At 39.1% G+C, this 19,788-nt stretch overlaps 1 protein-coding gene across 1 annotated transcript in view; it reads right to left on the bottom strand.

The window, feature by feature from the left end:
* The window catches only part of Phex (phosphate regulating endopeptidase homolog X-linked), a 209,149-nt gene that overhangs the window by 39,285 nt on the left and 150,076 nt on the right, over nt 1–19,788 (bottom strand). Inside the window, exon 15 of the mRNA XM_005358817.3 lies at nt 8,842–8,900. Coding sequence (XP_005358874.1) covers nt 8,842–8,900 — 59 coding nt within the window. The remainder of the gene's footprint in view (nt 1–8,841; nt 8,901–19,788) is intronic.

Raw genomic sequence — 19,788 nt, 5'->3', positions numbered from 1 at the left:
TATATATATATACACTCATCAATGCTGAGACTGCCACTTTGTATAAATATATACTACACAATGTTGGATTATATGCAGATCCATTTCAAAAATTATTAAGAATTCTACCTTAATCCTAAACCAAAATTCGTTTGCTGATTTTCTATACAACTCAAGTCAACCATTCACATAGAATGTGTGTATTGTATGCATGTGTTCAAGTGTGTGTGCTCATGTGTTGAAGTGTATTGTATGCATGTGTTCAAGTGTGTGTGCTCATGTGTTGAAGTGTATGTGGAGGCCAGAGTTTGTCAATGAGGGTCTTCATGGATTGCTCTTCACTTTATTCTTTGAGACTGAGTTTCTCACTGACCCATGGGGCTCATCTTAGGGGGCTATCAGTCTCCATCAGTCATCCCTAGAAGTGGGGTTATAGATATGTGTCACCATGCCCACGCTTTATATGGGTACTGGAGATCCGAGATGAGGTCCTAATGCTTGCACAGGAGGCACTTTTCTGATTGATCCATCTTTCCAACCACTCAAAGAGCAATTTTTAGAATCTTTGGATACGAGTCAGACATTATCCATTGCACCATTAGCTTGGTGCTTCAAAAAGCAATGTTTTAAATCAGATTTTATAGAACACAGAACAATTCAAAGATATACTAACTTGGTATCTGCTGAAGAATGCTAACAGGAAAACAGTAAAAATCCTTTATTTCCGTAACTAAGCTGTTCTGTTTCTGTAATAGCAATACAACATAGGCAGTACTGTCAAAAATATCTTGGGCAAAATGTCCCTCGACTGAAGAATGGATAAGGAAAATGAGGTACATTTACACAATGGAGTACTACACAGCAGAAGAAAAATAATGACATCTTGAAATTTGTGGGCAAATGGATGGATCTAGAAAACATCATATTGAGTGTGTAACCCTGACCCAGAAAGACAATATCATATGTACTCACTCATAAGTGGCTTTTAGACATAAAGCAAAGAAAATTCAGCCTACAATTCACAATCCCAAAGAACCAAGACAACAAATAGGACCCTAAGAGATACATATAATCTACAGGGGAAGTAAAAAAACGACAAGATCTTCTGAATAAATTGGGACCATGGCAGAGTGTAGAAGGGGAGGGGAGAGAAAAGGAGGGTAGTAGAGAAAAATATAATAGCTCAAAAAAACAATAAAAAAATCTTGGGCTTATTTTACACTTGACTGGGAATTTTTTGTCAGTGTTCAGAAATCTACTAGTCCACAGTTTTGAAACATGTTCAAATACACAGGTTACAGGTAAATTGTGTTCTAGATAATGAGAAATTGGTGCTGATCACTGACATGTCTCCATAGGTCCATAATTTTGGAACACTGTTCCCAAATTCTAGATGCTTGCCCTGTTTTCTCATGTCTCCAAATGGAGCATCAAATGAATTCAAGACTTTAATTCCATTAAATCCCAGTACAAGTCATGGGTGAATATCTACTAACTTGGCTTCCATTCTATGGTTTTAGGCTGAGCCAACAAAGAATGAGAAATTCTCATAGTCTGAAAGAGTTATGTCCGTAACAGGAAAACAAAGCTGTTTGGTTTCAGGATTAACTCTATGGTCTGCTGCCAGTATAAGCCCAACCTCCAGACAAAGGTTTATTATCTTCTTTAGCACAATATCTGTAATTAAACTGGAGCAACCAAATCTCTTAGATATAAGAGTAAAGATAATAAAAGTATTGGGTTTAGCCCTCAGGCCATGCTTGTTTTCAAGCCAAGGTTGAATTTGCTTAAAATAATTGTTTAATATTGTAGTGGCATTTCAATTGCATTTTAATAACTAAAACTTGCCTGGGGAGCAGGAAAGTAAAACAGCTACACTGGCCAGCCTTATAAACCAGGGAGTTATGACTTGCACCTTTAATCCCAGTAGCCACACTAGTTTGCCATACAAACCGGCAGGTGTGTGTCTTTAATCCTTAGTGGTGCATGTCTTTAATCCCAGAACTAGAGAGGATTATAAAATGGGAGAAAACAGCTCTCAGGCACAGTTTCACTCTGAGATTTCTGGAGGCTGGATCACCATTTTGAACCGAGTTCAAGGTAAGAGCCAGTGGCTGCCTGCTTTGCTTTTTGGATATTCAGGTTGAACCCCAATTGCTCTGAGTTTTTAAATCATGCTTCAGTTGGTTTCAGATATACAAACATACAAACCAAATACTGGAATGAGGCATATTACAAATTCACAGTGACATGAACACATATAACAAACTTTATTCTAAAGGCTGGTATGTATTACTAGACATAAAAATTGGATATGAGCAGCAAAGAGACAGCAAGGGCTAGAATGGCTAGCTCTATCGTGCCACATAACTATACCCAGGGCACTCAAGCCCTTCTACTGAGGCTCTTCCTTTGTCCCTTTCAAATGTGGACTGATATGTTTTGAGTTATTACAAAGTTAGGAAAGCCCAGGCGAAGATGCTAATGATCTCAGTCCCTTGTTCTCTTTGAACTACCAATTTAAATGTCATTAGGACTGGTGACAGCTCTTTCCTACAATGCCCAATACAACCTGTGTAAATCACTAAGACTTCACACCACCCTCCATGCCTGAAGACGTGGATACTTAGCTTGACAAGGGCAGAAAATGAGCTTTAACCACTTAGCAAAAATAATTGAACATCAAAAGATGGCCCCAACCTCATGGTTCTGCACAAAACCATGGATTGGGAATGAATAACAACTCTATAGGTTTTCCTATTTGCTACTCAAATCTTTACTGCATAAAGCAGCAGACTTAGTGGCATAAATCAGAAAATGATAATGAGGCATGAAGGAAATTCTCATAAATCATGTTACTAAGTATAGTTACATTGTAGATGTGGAACCCAATTAAACAGATGGCCACATGCTGTCAGAATTAGCCCCTAATCAATAAAGATGTTCATTTTAGGAAATCACCTCAATTTTTCACTTCTTCAGTGAAGCACAGAGGAGGCAGTTGGGAGGGGCTGGGGGAGTCCCAGGAAAGCCAGGGGGGAAATGTGTAAGGAGAAATTCCACCTGTCTTAATTTGTAGTCCAGAAAATCAGAAATGAAGGAGGGTGGGGGAAAAGTCACCCAAAGGATTCCTTGTCATCTTGCCTGGTAATGTAATTTACAATGCGAGCAGGCACTGGTCATTAGGAAAATAGAAACAGCTTGAATCTCTTAATTAAAATACTGCTTCAAATTGTTCATTTTAAAACCCCTCTGCCCATGAGCTTTCTAGAACCCATTGGGTTACCCAGAAATGGCTACTTCCTCAGGAAAATTCTGATGGGGTCAGCCCTTCCTAGACGAGACAAAGGCAGTGGGCAACCCTGGAGACAGAACTGCTATTAGATGCGCTTAACTCTCCAAAGGAGCAGTAAGCTCCTTTAGTGACATTTGAGAGAAATGGAAACGCCAGTGAAGGGACAATTTCATCACCCTCTTCTTGCAGAAGAGCTGACCTATTACACACACTAGACTGGTAGCAATTAAGTCTGTAATAACCAAAGGCTGATGAAAGTGGGGAACAAAAGGAATACTATTGGAATTTAGAATGCCCACGTTAAAAAAGCATTTGGCAATACCTGGTTGAGAACTTGCAGACTCTCCCTGCAAGGAGTTCTGCCCCCAAGGAACATCAGCCTGACTGGCTTCAGAAGACAACGCACAAGAATAGCAGAGAAGCACCATTCCAAGGAGTGAATATTTGCAATGGTGGAAGATATAGAGGGTATCAGCAGCATAACAGATTGTCTGAGTACATGTATGGTCAGAGAAATGAATACTATACAGCAATATGTAGTGAAATTGGGAAAAATACTGCCACACACTCCATGCATATACCCAAAAAAGAATGGGGCTGGAGAGATGGCTCAGTAGTGAAGAGCATTGGCTGCTCTTCCAGAGGATCCAGGTTAGATACCTAGCCCCCAATTGGCAGTTCACAACTTGGTGTAACTCTAATGCTAGGGAATCTGATGGCCTTTTCTTGCCCTTGCAGGTGCCAACCAAATATTGGGCACAGGCACACATGTAGTCTGACATCTACTTAATATACTGATTGGAAAACCACAATTTCTGAAGATTATTTACAGTATGATAAACTTTTATTATGTTGAAAACAATATCAGTTAGGGGTACCTACATAAATTACTAATATTTTAGTATTTAGAAGATAAACATGGCCTAGCACAGTGGTGCATGCTTTTATCCCAGTACTTGAGGGAAGGGGAATCTCTGTGAGTTTCAGGCCAGCACGGTCTACATAGCAAGTTCCATGGCAGCCGAAGTTATATGTGAGATCCCCCCAAAGAAAGAGAGACATAAAATGTAGCATGTTGGTTACCTCTGTGGTGACGAGGAGAGTAGGTCAGGGAGGCGGACTGGCAGCTCAGGTGACACTGGTAACATTTCAGCTCTTCACTGAGTCCCACTTTATTGAAACTTGTTGATTTTCCATCCTCCCAGATGCTTTCTAACTTAACATGGGCCAGCATAGTACACAGATTCTCTTGAATGCAGCAAATATTGCATAGTAAAAGCAATATGTAGTGAAATCAGGAGCTCAATAGGCATTATGTTTGCCTAGCATGCACTAGGCCCTTGGTTCGAGCACTAGCACCTCGTAAAAGATGTCTCATTAAACTTTAATGTCACTTCAGAACCCTGAAGACAGGCTTGGAGGAAGTCCCTTGATCTCGCTGTCCCTCTTTCCAGTGTGGCCATATTAAACAGATTTTTTTCTGCTTACCAACATATTCCAAGTAGACTGTGGACTAGTGGCTAAATCTGGCTTAGGACACAGGTTGTGAAACCCCAAATTCATTGATAATATAGTAACCACAAAGGGACAAAAGACATATTTGGGGGATATCTGCCACCCCAGTAAGCTGACCCCAAAAGGAGAGGAAAGAAGAAAAATCCAAGCCGTGACTGGAGTCATTTTACTCTGAGAATATTTTTCCATCTTTCCACTTCAGCTGCCATCAGCTGCCCTTTATTTCTACTTGCTCGAGCAGAAAAATGAGTATTTGGACATTGTTTTGGATTCTCAAAGAAATTTGACCCTTGCAGCTATGAGGAAGGTGGGAAGAGAAGAGACAGACTGACAGAGAGAGAGAGACAGAGACAGAGAGAGACAGAGAGACACAGAGAGAACTGAAACAATATTTTTGAGATGCTAGGATGTTACTGACAGGTAGTGCAGAACAGACTTCAGGATTCCTCCAAAGCTCTTCTGCCAGAAGAACAACATTTGTCCTTTAAGCTCAACACACTTCTTTCTGAAGTCTTCCTGACCAGGATGGCCTGGCTTGTGCCCCTCTAAGACATGACACCTGTGACAACCTTGCCTCTGCTTTATCAATCATATCAAGATACCATAACCCTCCAAACTGGTATAGAGACTACTTCAAGTCAAAAGATGAGCTGCAGGAGAAAGAATTGTACCTGAGCTTCCCTTGTCTGCTAAGAATGAAAAGCAGGATACTGCAAAACGCCTTGGCAAGGTAATCTTAAGGTTACACTCGAACAATCTGAAAAATGATTGGGTAAATAAGGTGACAGACATCTTTGCCCTTCCTACAGTAACCATACAAACTTTACTGCCAACTCATCTGGGGACAACTGCTCATGCAATGCAATGTTCTTCTTTTAAAGTGTTCTGTTAAAATAAACAATCTGTATCAGTGGAATGGTTCAGTAGATAAAGGGGCTTGCTGCCAAATCTCATAACCTGAGTTCAGTCCCCCAAAACCCACAACGTAGGAGGAGGAAACTGTTTCCAGAAGCTGTCTCTCACTTCTGAACATACTCCATGGCATGCCCCACCACACAGAGAAATAAAAAAATATTACTAAAACTAATAAAAATGAATAGTCTAATCAGTATTCTATTTCTCAACAGACATTTTCTACATAATGTAATTAGATAAGTGCTATAAATTTTAATTGTAATTGATAGCTCCATATCTTAAGCCTCCGTGTAACATATGCAGCTTGGTACTCAACTTGGAACTTTGGACCCTAAGAAAGCAACAACAGTATTTTCAGCATAATTAATATTTACATACTAAGGAGTGACACTCAAAATATTTAACAACTTCTTTGGTTATATTAATTAATGTAGAAATCAAAATTTAACACCATCTGCTTGGTTTCCATCTGTAGGACTCTCAAGACAGTCCTACAGATTACCATTCCCAACAGTAGACGCAGGAGGGCGACTCTAGAAGCAAGCTCAATCCTCCAATGGCATGTGAGGCCACAGAGTCCTAAATCCTATGAGGTACAGGTCTAACTTGGATGAGCTATGACATATGGGGCTGACTGGACATGGACAGGCCGGATACATCATTGAGAAGAGATCTTTCACTTGAGGACATTTCTAGGGGAAAAAAAAGGTCAATGTCTTGAGAGAAGTATATGTGTCCCCTGTGTTCTAGAAGCAGAAAGGAAGCCAGTGTGGCTACACATGGAAAGAGATGGGAGTGGAGTTAGTAAAGGTGGAGGAACGACAAACGCCGGGCTGGCAATGGAGCTCAACAGGCATTATGCTTGCCTAGCATGCACTAGGCCCTGGGTTCAAGCACTAGCACCTCATATGCCTCCCGTGGTGACACACATGCAACAGCAGCACTCGGGACGTGGGGGCAGAAGCATCAGAAGATCAAGGTCAATCCTTACCTACACAGGTTGTTTGAGGCTAGCGTGGGACACATGAGACCCTATCAAGCAGGGGGAAAAGGCAGGTTTCTAGGTCATTGCAAGTAATCACTTTTAAGCTAAGTAAGATAAGATATGGATAAAAGGATTTGTAGACAGGGTGACGTGATCTAACCAACCATAAAGAGAACAGCTTGGAGGAGCGGAGAACAGAAGCAAGAAGGCCAAGGGAGAAGGCTCTTCTTAACATCCAGCAAGGAAACAGGGCATCTCAGAAATGCCACATCCTGCGTTCACCAATGTAGAAATGCTATTGGAAGCACACATATCATCACTAGAAGAGTGAACAAAGGTGGAGATTGAGGGCAAATAGAATAGGAACCGGGACTGAGCACTACGACGTCATGGTGGAGAGATGAAGGACATAAGGGAACGCAAAAGGAGTTTGACTTGGAGCAGTCAATTCTCCCCACAAGAGCTCACACCACCAACCTGAATTTGATGTCTTCCCTCTTCCTAAATAACTTTTCCTACAAATGGATATGACTGTAAACGACATATAGGATTATTCTGCATTTATTAACGAGGTCTCGTACTCCGTATATTTTCTCCAGTTACTGATTTGCTATACAACCTAATTAGTGAAAGTCATCTGTTAATAGGCGTCACAACAGGCCATCTAACTTTCGCTTTTGCATGCTCTTCCCTTACGTGAATGTGCCACATTAGTTCGTTTCCAGGCACAAGGACACAGAAGCAATTTCCCTCTCCTGCTGCCCTCAGCGACCCTGCCACGAATGTTCTCACATGGGCTTCCTTTCCCTTCCTTTGGGTTCTGTGGGGAAGGTTTCTCAAACTTTAGCATTCAGTAGAAACAGTTGGAAATTTTATTCTAAACCCAGCATTCAAAGATTTTGTATAAGCTAGAGCCTGAGAAGTTGCATTTCTGACAAGCTCCCCCAGGGTGCTTTTGTTCATGGTCCAAAAATGACACTAAGAATCAATATCCTGGACTAGACCAGGCATGAAGAAGGAAGTCACCGATGTGCAGGCACCTCTCTGGCTTTTCTACACGTTGTCAACTTGCCTTGCAATGTGGGTGGCCTAATTCATGTTTACATCAGTGACAGGATCTTTAAGACCAATTCTGGATGCTGTCAGATTTTTAATTTTTGCCATACTAGACTTCAATAATTTTAAAAAAAATGAATCACAGAATTGGTGCTGGCTTTATTTCTGATGTTGTGATAAAACACTATTATCAAAAGCAACTTTGGGGAGGATGTTTGGTTTACAATTCCAGACTATGATCCATCATTGAGGGAAAGCAAGAGAGGAACTTGAAGGTAGGTCTGATTGTCATTCCACACAGGATTACCTCTGAGAAAGGAACTCACTTCACAGCTAATGAAGTACAACAGATACCACGGAAGGTGCTGCTTGCTAGCTGACTTAAAAGAAGGCTTACTAGCAAGCTTGAAGACTGCTAACTTTCAAATGGTGCTCAGGACCTCCTGACTAGGAATGGTGCTTCTCAAAGTGGGCTGCCCCCCCACACACACACACGTGCGTGAGTGTGTGTGTGTGTGTGCATGTGTGTGTGTGTGTATGTGTGTGTGTAAATAATCAAGACAATCACCCGCAGGCCAATCTGATCTAAGAGATTTCTTAATGGAGACTATCATCTTAGATGATGTAAGCTTTTTCAAGTTGACACTTAAAACTAACTAGAACAGCATAGAACACATACCCAACACACAGAAATAGACATTACATCCTAGAGCTAAACAGAATACATTCAAGCTTCTTTATTCCATAGAAATTGCTCTCAGTTAAGTGCCATTTTCCCTATCAAGCAAAGATGGTGTGGACAAGACCATTAAAATAATTATGAAAGGAAAAAGAATGTGTGCTCTTTTTAATGAAGAACTTCACTGTGGTTCTATTTGTTATAGTTTGAAAAGCCAATGATGATATGAAATTTTTTATGGACTACTAAGGAGAAAGGAAGGGAAAGACCTATACAATGAAAACACTGAAGAAACTGAAGAACACACTAGGAGATGGAAAAATATTCAAATATTGGAAAAATTAATATTGTGAAGATAGCCAACCTTCCAAAAGCAAACTACACGAAAGCCACCGCCATCAAGAATCTAGTACTCACGTATCTGGTTAGTGGATGCACTGTAAAAGGCATTGACTGTTGTCGGATTTGTAAACCACCTGCAGAAAGAAAGACAAATGCCACAGGTAGCCATCAGTATCCAAACAGGAAACCAGTAAATGTAAAACAACACAATATCGCTGCAAGGGAAAATTATTCTCTTATTTATGCCTCTTACTCCATTGAATGAACAATTTTATCAGAAAGTAAGCACAGTTTGGCGTGAATATGTTAGCAGGGCTGGAGAAATGGCTCAGTTTAAACACACTGGCTGCTCTTCCAGAGGGCCCAGGTTCAATTCCCCGTACCCACATGGAAGTTAACAACTGTCTGTAACTGTAGTTCCAGGGAATCTATGGTGCACAGACATTCATCCAGGCAAAACACACACACACACACACACACACACACACACATATTATCTCTTTTAAAAAAAGAATACTAGCAAGCCTGGATTTTCACTGACAACAAAAATGATTAATTAATTGATTGATTAATTAACTAATTTTTAAAATGCAACATGAGTGCATCTGAAAATCCTTTAATAAGAGGTTTACAATCAGAGGTGCTCCCTCGAAAAATCAAAAAAAAAAAAAAAAACAGTAGCAAGCTGATGCTGGTCGGGTTCTGTTCAGATGATCCAGGCAAGAACCACCTTTCTGGCCTGTATCACCCCTGACCTGCTATGAAACTGTTACTGCCACAGGGTTTGCCTGCTCCCGTGAAAAGTTTAGTGATTTAAGTTGCAAGTGCCTGAACTGTCTCTATAACCAGCTGAGTTTTGAGGAATCTGTCACCAATCTTTCTGGGGTTTGCTTTCAGCTGTAACGTGAAGGTGTTGGGCTGGTAGGATGGAGCTTGCCCTGCGATCCTGAAGAACTGAGTCTTATCCTTAGAACCATGGTAGAAGAAGAAAACCCACTCCTAAAAGTTATCCTCTGACCTCTGGGCATCATGGCATGCGCACACCTGTACCTATAAACCCATCCTTACACAGGTACACAAACACACATCCACACCCATGCACATGCACATAATAATTGTAATAACAATAACAATAAAATAAAGTGAAAGGTATTGCATTAGACATTAGGATCCCTTATAGCTATGGACTGTCTATGTCTTTATATTAAATGCATACATTACCTAGAGCAGAATATAGCACTTTCTTCAGTAAAAAATTAGAGTCTAAATACTTCAGGCTTTACAGATGAAGAAGCAAAACTAAAGATAGTATACAGATATGAAATACTAAACTTTCTACAATGATTAATAAAATTAAAATATAATAATAAGTATCATCTTTATTCATCAAAATGACAGAATTCTTTTGAGGGGGAGTATTATTTCAACTAACTGGTTAAACTTTATGGCTTATCAACATCAGACAAATTACAACTTTTTATCTGTAAATACCTTTCTTGGTTCATGGGCTAAGTGACACAGCCAGGTGGTATCTAGCTCAGTCACTGCCTTTTATAATTAAACACGAGCAATGCCTTTTATAATTAAACACGGGCAATGCCTTTTAAGCTGAATTGCTTAAAAATAAACTTGGACAGGACTGAGTGTCTAGCTTAGTGGTATAAAGCATGCTTAGCATTCATGAGCTCTGGGTTCCATCCCCAGCATGAAAAAAGGAACATAAATCCCTTTTCAAACAAAGGTTTTATTCTTCTATGCCTAATAGAAAACCATCAGAGCAATAAAAAAAAAACCTTGTAGGTACTCAACTCTTGATTCTTATTGGTCCTCTCTTATCTTCTTCCTTGCGGAAAAGCCTATGACTATGTCATCCAATCCTCGTGATTATTAGCTAGCAGACACTAAGCATTTTGCTAGGTTCTAACTTTATCATTATAGCCCATCTGCAGATAAGGACAATGAAATTGAGAAGCATTGCACACTTGTGCAAAGACTGGTCTTTCAGATTTGAACGTAGTTCTATTAGGCCTTGCATTATTCTAGAGACAGTAACAGAAATCAAGAGAGTATCTTGTCTTTTGTCCAATCAACGTAAGATAAGTGGTTCAATTAGACCCTGGTGTTTATCAAAAAAAAAAGTTTACTGACTGGTCTATTTTCTTGAGGAAACAAATACGGGAGAAAGTATCTTTGTTGACCCCAACTTTCTGTCTGTAGTGAGTAGAATTATGGCCACATCCTAATCCCTGGGATCCTGCCATTGCACAACAAAAAGAACTTTGCAGATGTAATTAAGGTTAAGGATCTAAAAATAGGGATTATTTTACCTGGATTATCCAGGTAGGTTTATCTAATTCCATCAGCCCTCAAGAGCAGGCAACCTTTTCCAGCTAGAATCAAATAGAGTCAACAGAGGATTGGAGGTCAGAAAAGATACTTGCACACAGGAAGTCAGGCAGATGGGAAGGGTGAGAAGAATTTCACACACTGCTACTGGCTCTTTGAAGAAGAGGCCATATTCTAAAAATTCAGACCTTCAGGCCTGCAACCACAGGAAGTAGATTCAGCCATAATATATACATGTGATAATTGCAGTAATGTATGTTCCTACAGACTCCCCCTTCTCTTCCCCTCATTTCTCACTCTGCTTGTTCACATAAAAGTAAACATTCAAATTATTAGGGTGAGAACCATACATTGACCTGTTCTTAAAAGCTGATAGACAAATTCACACACACACACACACACACACACACACACACACACACACAAAGAAACAAACAACCACTGTCTGGAGGCCATTTCAGAGAGACTTCTAAAGCTTCAGCAAGAATTGATAAAACATCCTACCTCACACATATGACCTCATTCCTGACCCCTATCCAACCCTCTGAGTTGTTATTGATTCTTTGGACCATTTGGAGCCTTAATTGTCCCTGGAGCTGATATTAAGTATCTGCACCAGCAGGTCTTATCAGTTGTTGATGCTTTTATTTCTTCTGCGTATTCAGGGACCGTGCCAATCCAGCTGTGAAACATTTTGTACATCTCCTTTATTATATCCAAGTTTGTTATATATTTAGTTTTACTGTTCTCCGATGCAAACTTTCAATATCTGTTTACAAAATAGTTTGTTCACCCATTAAGATATGGAATCCAAATTCCTTTCCTCTTTATTAGAGATTAGTCTTGCTGACTCTCTGCTAAAGAATGAGATGTGATGAAGCTTGAAAGAAGCGGGTAGAGTGCTGGCCTGGCATTCAGGAAGCGCTCAGTCCCATTCCCAGCACTGCACAGACTGGCTGTGATGGCATGCACTTATAACCTAAGCGCTCAGAAGGTGAATAATCCTCAGCTACATATAAAGTTTGATATCAGCCTATGACATGAGACCCTATCTCTGATAGATAAATAAATAAACTAATAGAGTAATATTTTATATAAAAAACGAAATTAAATGGTACTTGGTGAATTCCAAGGGCAATACACTGATGCACACAAGTGTATTTCTTATTTCTCTCCCATCTCTCAAGAAACTGGCTATTCAACTTTGTTCATCAACTAACATTCTGTTAAGACGTTTTACACACAAAGGGGCCATACCATAGGTGTTCTAGCCAATGAGCACCAATGAGTAGGAATGTAAGAAAGGGAACCCAGTAACTATCTTACTATGACTACATTAAAGACTATGAGCAATAGCCACAGAGCTAAGCCTAATGACCACACCTAGAATCAGAATACGCAAAAGTCAAATGATTAGTATTCCTATGAGCACCTAATTGGGGCACGGGGTGGGGGGGCAGTTATACAACCACAAATAAGTAAAATGTGGAAAAGTTGACTCTCCACAGATTAAGCCTTACCTAACAGGCTGAAGTTTTCCCAGTTTTATTTGCCAATATGATGGATCTTAAAAATTATTAAGTTAGAATTCCTTAAAGCCAAGCATATAAACACTAATTCTTTTAATTGCTCACACTTGTCAAAGTTGGCTATCTCTTAACCGGCATGGCCCTGAAGGCCTTCCAGTTTGTAGGGCTGATCTCCTAGGATGATTTATGAGCTAAAACCACCGTTCAAATGTCATGTTCTGAGCAGAAGGTCACTAAATCTATTGTTAAATATACATCCATTTTAAGAAGCAAAAATATCAGCCCTAGATTCTTCTTACTGTCTTTGGGGTGCTCCTGCAGTCTGTATTTGTGAAAAACCTAATAGATAAAATAGAGGAGAGAAGTCTAATATAAACTTCAAATCTCAAAACTTCTGGGACAGAGAGACAGTTAAAAGGAATATAATACCAAACTGTGATCATCTGAGAGGAACACACTGATACTCTGATTTCCTTTGAGCACCTCGGATAAATAAATATCAGGCTAAAATTTCACATTTCACTAGTCAACTCTTAAAGGTAGTTAGGGAGTATGAAATGACAAAGAAAATCGCTGGATATATGGTACATTCCTACCGATATCCTACAGGTAATATTTCTCTCATTCAGTGTTATACAGAATGTTTTTGCAAACAAAATTCCAGGACAAGATTGTAATTTGTGTAGATGTTTAATGTGGTTTTTGCAAAGTTTTTTTTCAGGAGTTAGAGACAAGAACCATGACATGTTTGTCACAGTAGAAGGAGAGGGAGTTAATAAGGGAGCTGGCTTAGAATCATCTGTCACAGAAGAGGATCCTGAGGGAAAGAAATTACTTTTGACTCAAGCCAAGCAGTAAAGTAAATCCTCTATTTTTTTTAAGCAAACTGATGAAGTGACAATTCTGAGAACCAATCCCTAAATATGTACCTTCAGGGATGACCGCCCAATTAATTTCATTCTTGCTGACATTTCCCATTGCCTTAGAAACTTCTTAATGCATATTAGTGCAGCTAAAATGGATTCCATGAGAAAAAAAAGATGATAAAGGGTATTTATCTCCCAGCCCCACAAAGAAGCAAAATGTTATTTCAGGGCTTTTTGGAACGAGAATCATGATGTGCTGTTCAAAGTAAACTAGTACAGAGGAGCTACTCCAACATCCTCCTCACTCGATTAACTCATGAATTTTCAGAACTAAAAGATGTCAATTAAAGTCCATGGGCTTCACAAAGCTAAAATTCCCTGCAATGTTCGAAATGGACCAGACAGACATTTCCTTTAAAAGAAAAATTGACAGCCATGGAAACAGGACCTTAAACTTCATAACATTCTTTTCTCTGAAATAGACATATACATATACATTACAAGTATCACTCTGCTATTTATTCTTAAATAATATTTCCCAAACATTGATCAAGTTACTACCTTTGTGAAGCAGAACAGATAGCACTGTGTGTGTGTCTACAGGGCTGGGGAAAATGCAGCTATACTTGACACACACACACACACACACACACACACACACACACATTTTCTTCTTATTCCCTAAATTATAAAGTGTACCAATAGTTTACAGTGTGTTAGTGTGATAATTTGAATGAGATGCCCCCCATAAGTCTCAGGTATTCGAATACACGGTCTTCAGTTGATGGCTATTTGAGTAGGATAGGAGGTGTGATCTTGCTGGAGGAAGTATATCATCAGGGCCAGCTTTGAGGTTTCATAAGACTTATACCATTTCAAATTAGCTCTCTTTGCTTCCCATTTGCTTAAGATGTGAACTCTCATTTCTGCTTCAGCAAATAGAACTGCTACTTGTGGCCAGGCTGCCCTGTCACGGTGGACTCTTATCCCTCTATAACCATAAGCCTTGGTCATAGTGTTTTAGCACAGCAATAGAAAAAATGCAATTAAGACTATTAGGCATTTTACATAAAGATGATTCAACTTACATAAATAGATGTACAGGTTACATGCAAAGACTGCACCATTTTGTATAAGACACTTAAGTGTCCTCACATCTTGGTATTTTCCAGATGTCCGAGAACCAATGCCTCATGAATATAGGGAAATTCATGGCAGTTATTTTCATTGACAAGGGTGTGGGTGGAACTATACAAATTAATGTCACCAAGAATTTTCCCAAGGTATGAATAAAATGTTGTTAAGACTTGTTAAGACCTAGATGACTCCACATAGGAGGCCTTACCCTCTCTGAAGAGTGGATAGGGGTGACAGGAAGTGGGGGTAGTGGGAGGAGGAGAGGGAGGGAGGAGGAAATATGGTTGACATATAAAATGAATTTAAAAACTTAAAAAAATTAATAGCTAAGACCATCAGAATCTGACACTCATCAGTATTTTAGAATAATATTAAAAATGGTCCATTTAGTAATTTTTCTACTAGCAACCTAAACCTTGCTACATGACCAAATAAATAACATTTTGAAATTGAAAAATAAAGCTGGCAGCATCTCCAATATAGAGATGGCTCGGCTAGCAAAGTGCTTGCTTTGTAAGTATGAGTATTTAAGTTTGGATTTACAATATCCATGTAAAAAGCCAGACATGGCGGCACACATCTACAATCCCAGCAGTGTGGAGATAGGAGGATATCTTCTGGGCATGCTATCCAGCTGTTCTAGCTGCCAGGTTCAGTAAAATACTCTGTCACAAGATAGATAGATAGATAGATAGATAGATAGATAGATAGATAGATAGATAGATAGATAGATAGATAGATAGATAGATGTAGATGGATAGATGATGGATAGACAGGAGACAGGGTGGGAAGCTATGGGTGAAGATATCCATCATTTGATTCTGGACTCCATACACACAGGTACACCTACAAACACATGTACCTCTTTCTCTCTCTCTCTCTCTCTCTCTCTCTCTCTCTCTCTCTCTCTCTCTCTCTCTGACACACACACACACACACACACACACACACACACACACATACACACACACAAAGAATTTTTAAAGTTTGAATTAAAGGTCCCTTCTGCATAGCATTTAACCTCTCCACCCAACCAGATCTCCCACATCCTTCCCTAGGGTTTAGCTCTTGGAGTCCCACTATCCCTTCCCATACATGCCTTGTCTTCAATCTGTCCAGATCTAGTTCAGTTCCCATGTCCAGTGTCCTGGCTTTGTCTGGCCATCAGTGCCTGTGGCGTAACCAACTTCTAAACTTCCTACAGGACCTGTCCTACGTTCCATCACCCACAGATATTTCTGCACAATATCCACACTCTCCACTCACCCAGATCTCCCACATTCTTCTACAGAGTCTAGTCTGGTGGGTCTACCTGGTCTTCCCATCCACACATGGTCGCCAACACACCAGAACTACCCTTGAGTCCCATATTCAGTGCCATAACCTAGCCTGGATTCAACGGCCTGCACCACAAATGATGCCTAAGCTCCTGCCACGGCCCTCCCTACTTGTCCCCACAACCCACTGGCCCCTTCCATGCTCCACTGAACCTTTCAGTACAGACAGATAGATCTACCTCCACACCCAAAGTTTGAACCAGGACATACATCTTTGCATACAAGACCAGTACCCTCTCTCTACCTGACATCATTCTGTCCAAGCCATTACCAACATCTAGAAGCAAACCACCTATGCACCCTACCTTCTACCTCAACCTGCTCAGTCAATAACAGACCCAAAACTAAGAAACCAGTCCACATTACCAGATATCATTGTAAAAGTGCCAACAATATGGAAAATCAAGCCAGTATCTTCTCCTCAAAATATACCAGCCTTATAGAAATTAACATAGAGAATTACCTAGATGAACCCCAAGACATAGAGTTTAAAAGAACAATCATAACCTTCATCAAATAATTCAAGAAATTGAAAGAAGGTAAAAAGACACAGCTTACTGATATTAAGAAAAAAATCGAAGAATAATAAACACTTGAGCGATGCCCAACAAAACACAAAGAGAAGGCTAATGGAAATGATGAAGAAAATCCAGGATTTGAGACTGGAATCCAATCAGAAGATAGAAACATTGCAGACAAGATAAAATGGTAATGAAACTGAAGAACTCAGTAACTCAACTAGGAAATTCACTGGGAAGCCTTACAGGTAGAATGAATCAAACGGATGACAGAATATCAGGACTTGAAGATAGAGTAGAAGATCTAGACCATCTAGACCAAATAAGCAAGGAATATTTAGAACATTAAAACACAAGAAATGTGGTACGCCATGAAAAAAAAATACCTTAAAATTATAGGCAAAAATGACAGGGAAGATTCCCAAGTCAATGGCATTGGACAAAATTCAGCAAGATCATAGAATAAAATGTCCTAAGACTAAGGAAAGACACACCCATAGGATACAAAAAAACATACAGAGCACCAAGTAGACGATACCTGAAAAGAAAATAGTCAAAGCATGGCATAGTTAAAACACTAACTATACAAAACAAAGAAAGTGTATTGAAAACTGCAAGAGAACAAATACAAGTTACAAATGGAGAAAACCCCACCAAAACAACAGCCAATTTCTCAACAAAACTTTTGAAAGCCAGAAGAATATGAAGAAATATGTTCTAAGTCCTAAAAGATGATGGCAGCCAGCCTAGACTAATATTCCCAGCAAAATTATCTACCATAACTGAATGAGAATGAAACATGTTTCGGGATATAAACAACCTTAAATTTTTATAGTAAATAAAATATACCTAAAGAAAATACAGAAAGCAAAATTTTAGGTTGAAGAAAGAAATGAGCATGATAGAGACTGTGGGACAAAATAAAAAGCCATGATTATTAAAATACAAAGTACCACTGAGAACAGAGAATATCAAAAATCAACAATATAATGACTGCAATTAACACATGTATTTCAATAATAACTTTAAGTATCAATGGCCTCTATTCTGTAATTAAAAGACAGAGACTGACTGAATGGATAAAGAAACAAAATCCATCTACTTATTGTCTACAAGAAACACACCTTAACTTTAAAAAGATGAACAAAAATACTCTAATCAAATGGAACCAGGAAGCAATAAGACATCATTATCTTAATATCTGCCAAAAAAGATTTCAAACTAAAAGTAATTCAAAGAAATTTTTTTAAAAAGACAGTTTATTATAAGGGAAACAGTTAACCAAGAAAACATTGCTATCCTAAATATATATGTACCAAACTCAGGCGTGTACAATTTCATTAAGATTATCTATTACTGGAATTAAAGACATAGATAAACATCAATCCATTAATAGTAGGTGATTTCAACACCCTGATTGAAGAATAGGTAAGTCATCTGAAGAAAAGTAAACAAAGAAACTTCAGAACTAATTGGTTTCATACATCAAAATAAGTATAGTCTTTATCCCTTTTTCATCAAGAAAACTTTGTAAAAGATGAAGAACACTACAGAAAATCAGAACCAATCAAAATGCAGAGTTGTGGAACCCAATCACAATGTATACATCTATGGCATGCTTCCTACACCTGAGCTCAGGGAACACTGCAGAAGAGGAGACAGAAAGATTATGGGAATAAGGGGATTTGGTAGTTTGCTGTAAGACTGTGCCTTCTAGTACAGAAGCTAAAATCTCATCAACACGACTGCCTAAACATGACCTGAACATGGCCTGAACCAGGACAACACCAAACATGCCAAGGTGAAAGGGGAAAAGACCATGAGGCCTCAACCTGCACAAATAACTATAGGCAGCTAAGGAATGATAACAGTTTTAGGCAGAAATAAGTCTTTCCCAGAGGAGAGCACACCAATTGGTTGTTCAATACCAAATGGTCAGCCCTGAAAACATCCATACAAGTAATACACAAAGTGAGTGGGTTATATTCAAGAATATAGATGTATATTCGTATACATGTATGTATGTAACAACAATTCATGAAAAAAGAGAGCAGGAATTTTAAAGAGAACAAGGGCAGGAATGTGATAGGGCTTTGAGTGGGAAAATGATGTAATTGTATTATAATTTCAAATATAAAAAATTTTTTTAAAAAAGTTTGAACAGTTATTAATTAGATTTAAAAGGTCAGGATGACTTGCCTAGACCTATGACTATGCTACTACATGAAGATAGTCATAGAGATATTGAAAATTCTTTGCTGAAGTCATCAGATTTTACAGCCTTAAATCTAGAATGCTTATGAATAATTTAGATTGAGAATGGAATGGAATAGACAAGCTGAAAATTAGTAAGAGAAGAGTGAAAGCCAAGGACAGTGGAGTAGTTGGTTATAGATGATCATCTGCGATTAGCAAGGAGTTGTAAAACCAGCTGTCATTTTCCTTTGTACTTTTGACTAAAGTCAGGAATACACAAAGGACTGGTTAAGCTTTAGGCTTCCTCCTTAAAGTTAACAACTGAAAAAACAATTGTACATCTGTATTCCATGGAAGTCTGACAGACAGAGTCAAGACTGGGCATATAAGAACATCAAAAGGAGATGGTGATATCCACAGCTTGAAGGAAGAAAGGATACAAGGGTCTAGTGTTTCTGGAAGCCAGAAGAAAGAAGGGTATTGAACAGAAACAAAGAGTCCAAGATGGTATAAAGAATCTTACTGAGAGGGCTGGAGAGATGGCTCTGTGGTTAAGAGCACCAGCTGCTCTTCCAGAGGTCCCGAGTTCAATTCCCAGTAACCATATGGTGGCTCACAACCATCTGTAATGAGATCTGCACCCTCTTCTGGCGTATGGGCATCCAGGCAGGCAAAATGTTGTATACATAATAAATAAGTAAATCTTAAAAAAAAAATCCCACTGACATCATGGAAACTTGGCTATTGACAAATTTTAAAAGCTAGTCCACCAACTCAGCTTTTGGGGGATGATAGCACAAATAAAGCTGAAAATTCCTTTCCAAAGGAATCAAGCAAAAAAAAAAACCTAGACACAATAGTCGACAAGCATCCAATTTAGGTCTCTGACAATTGGCCAAAAAAATGAGCAATAAACTGAAAAACCTTCAATCTGAAGAGACTGCTAGAACTGGGGAATAAATAGAGCAGAGTTAGGTGGGCATGTTCCTGGGACTACTCCTGACCCTCCCCCCCGTGCAATAGGAAATTCACTTTCTCCAAGAAAGGGCCAGCTGAAAATGCAGCTCTCTCAGCTAAAATACGGCAAGCTTTA

The sequence above is a fragment of the Microtus ochrogaster genome, chromosome X (genome assembly GCF_000317375.1).
Source record: "Microtus ochrogaster isolate Prairie Vole_2 chromosome X, MicOch1.0, whole genome shotgun sequence".
NCBI classification, from domain to species: domain Eukaryota; kingdom Metazoa; phylum Chordata; class Mammalia; order Rodentia; family Cricetidae; genus Microtus; species Microtus ochrogaster.
This window is presented reverse-complemented; position numbering and strand designations above follow the sequence as displayed.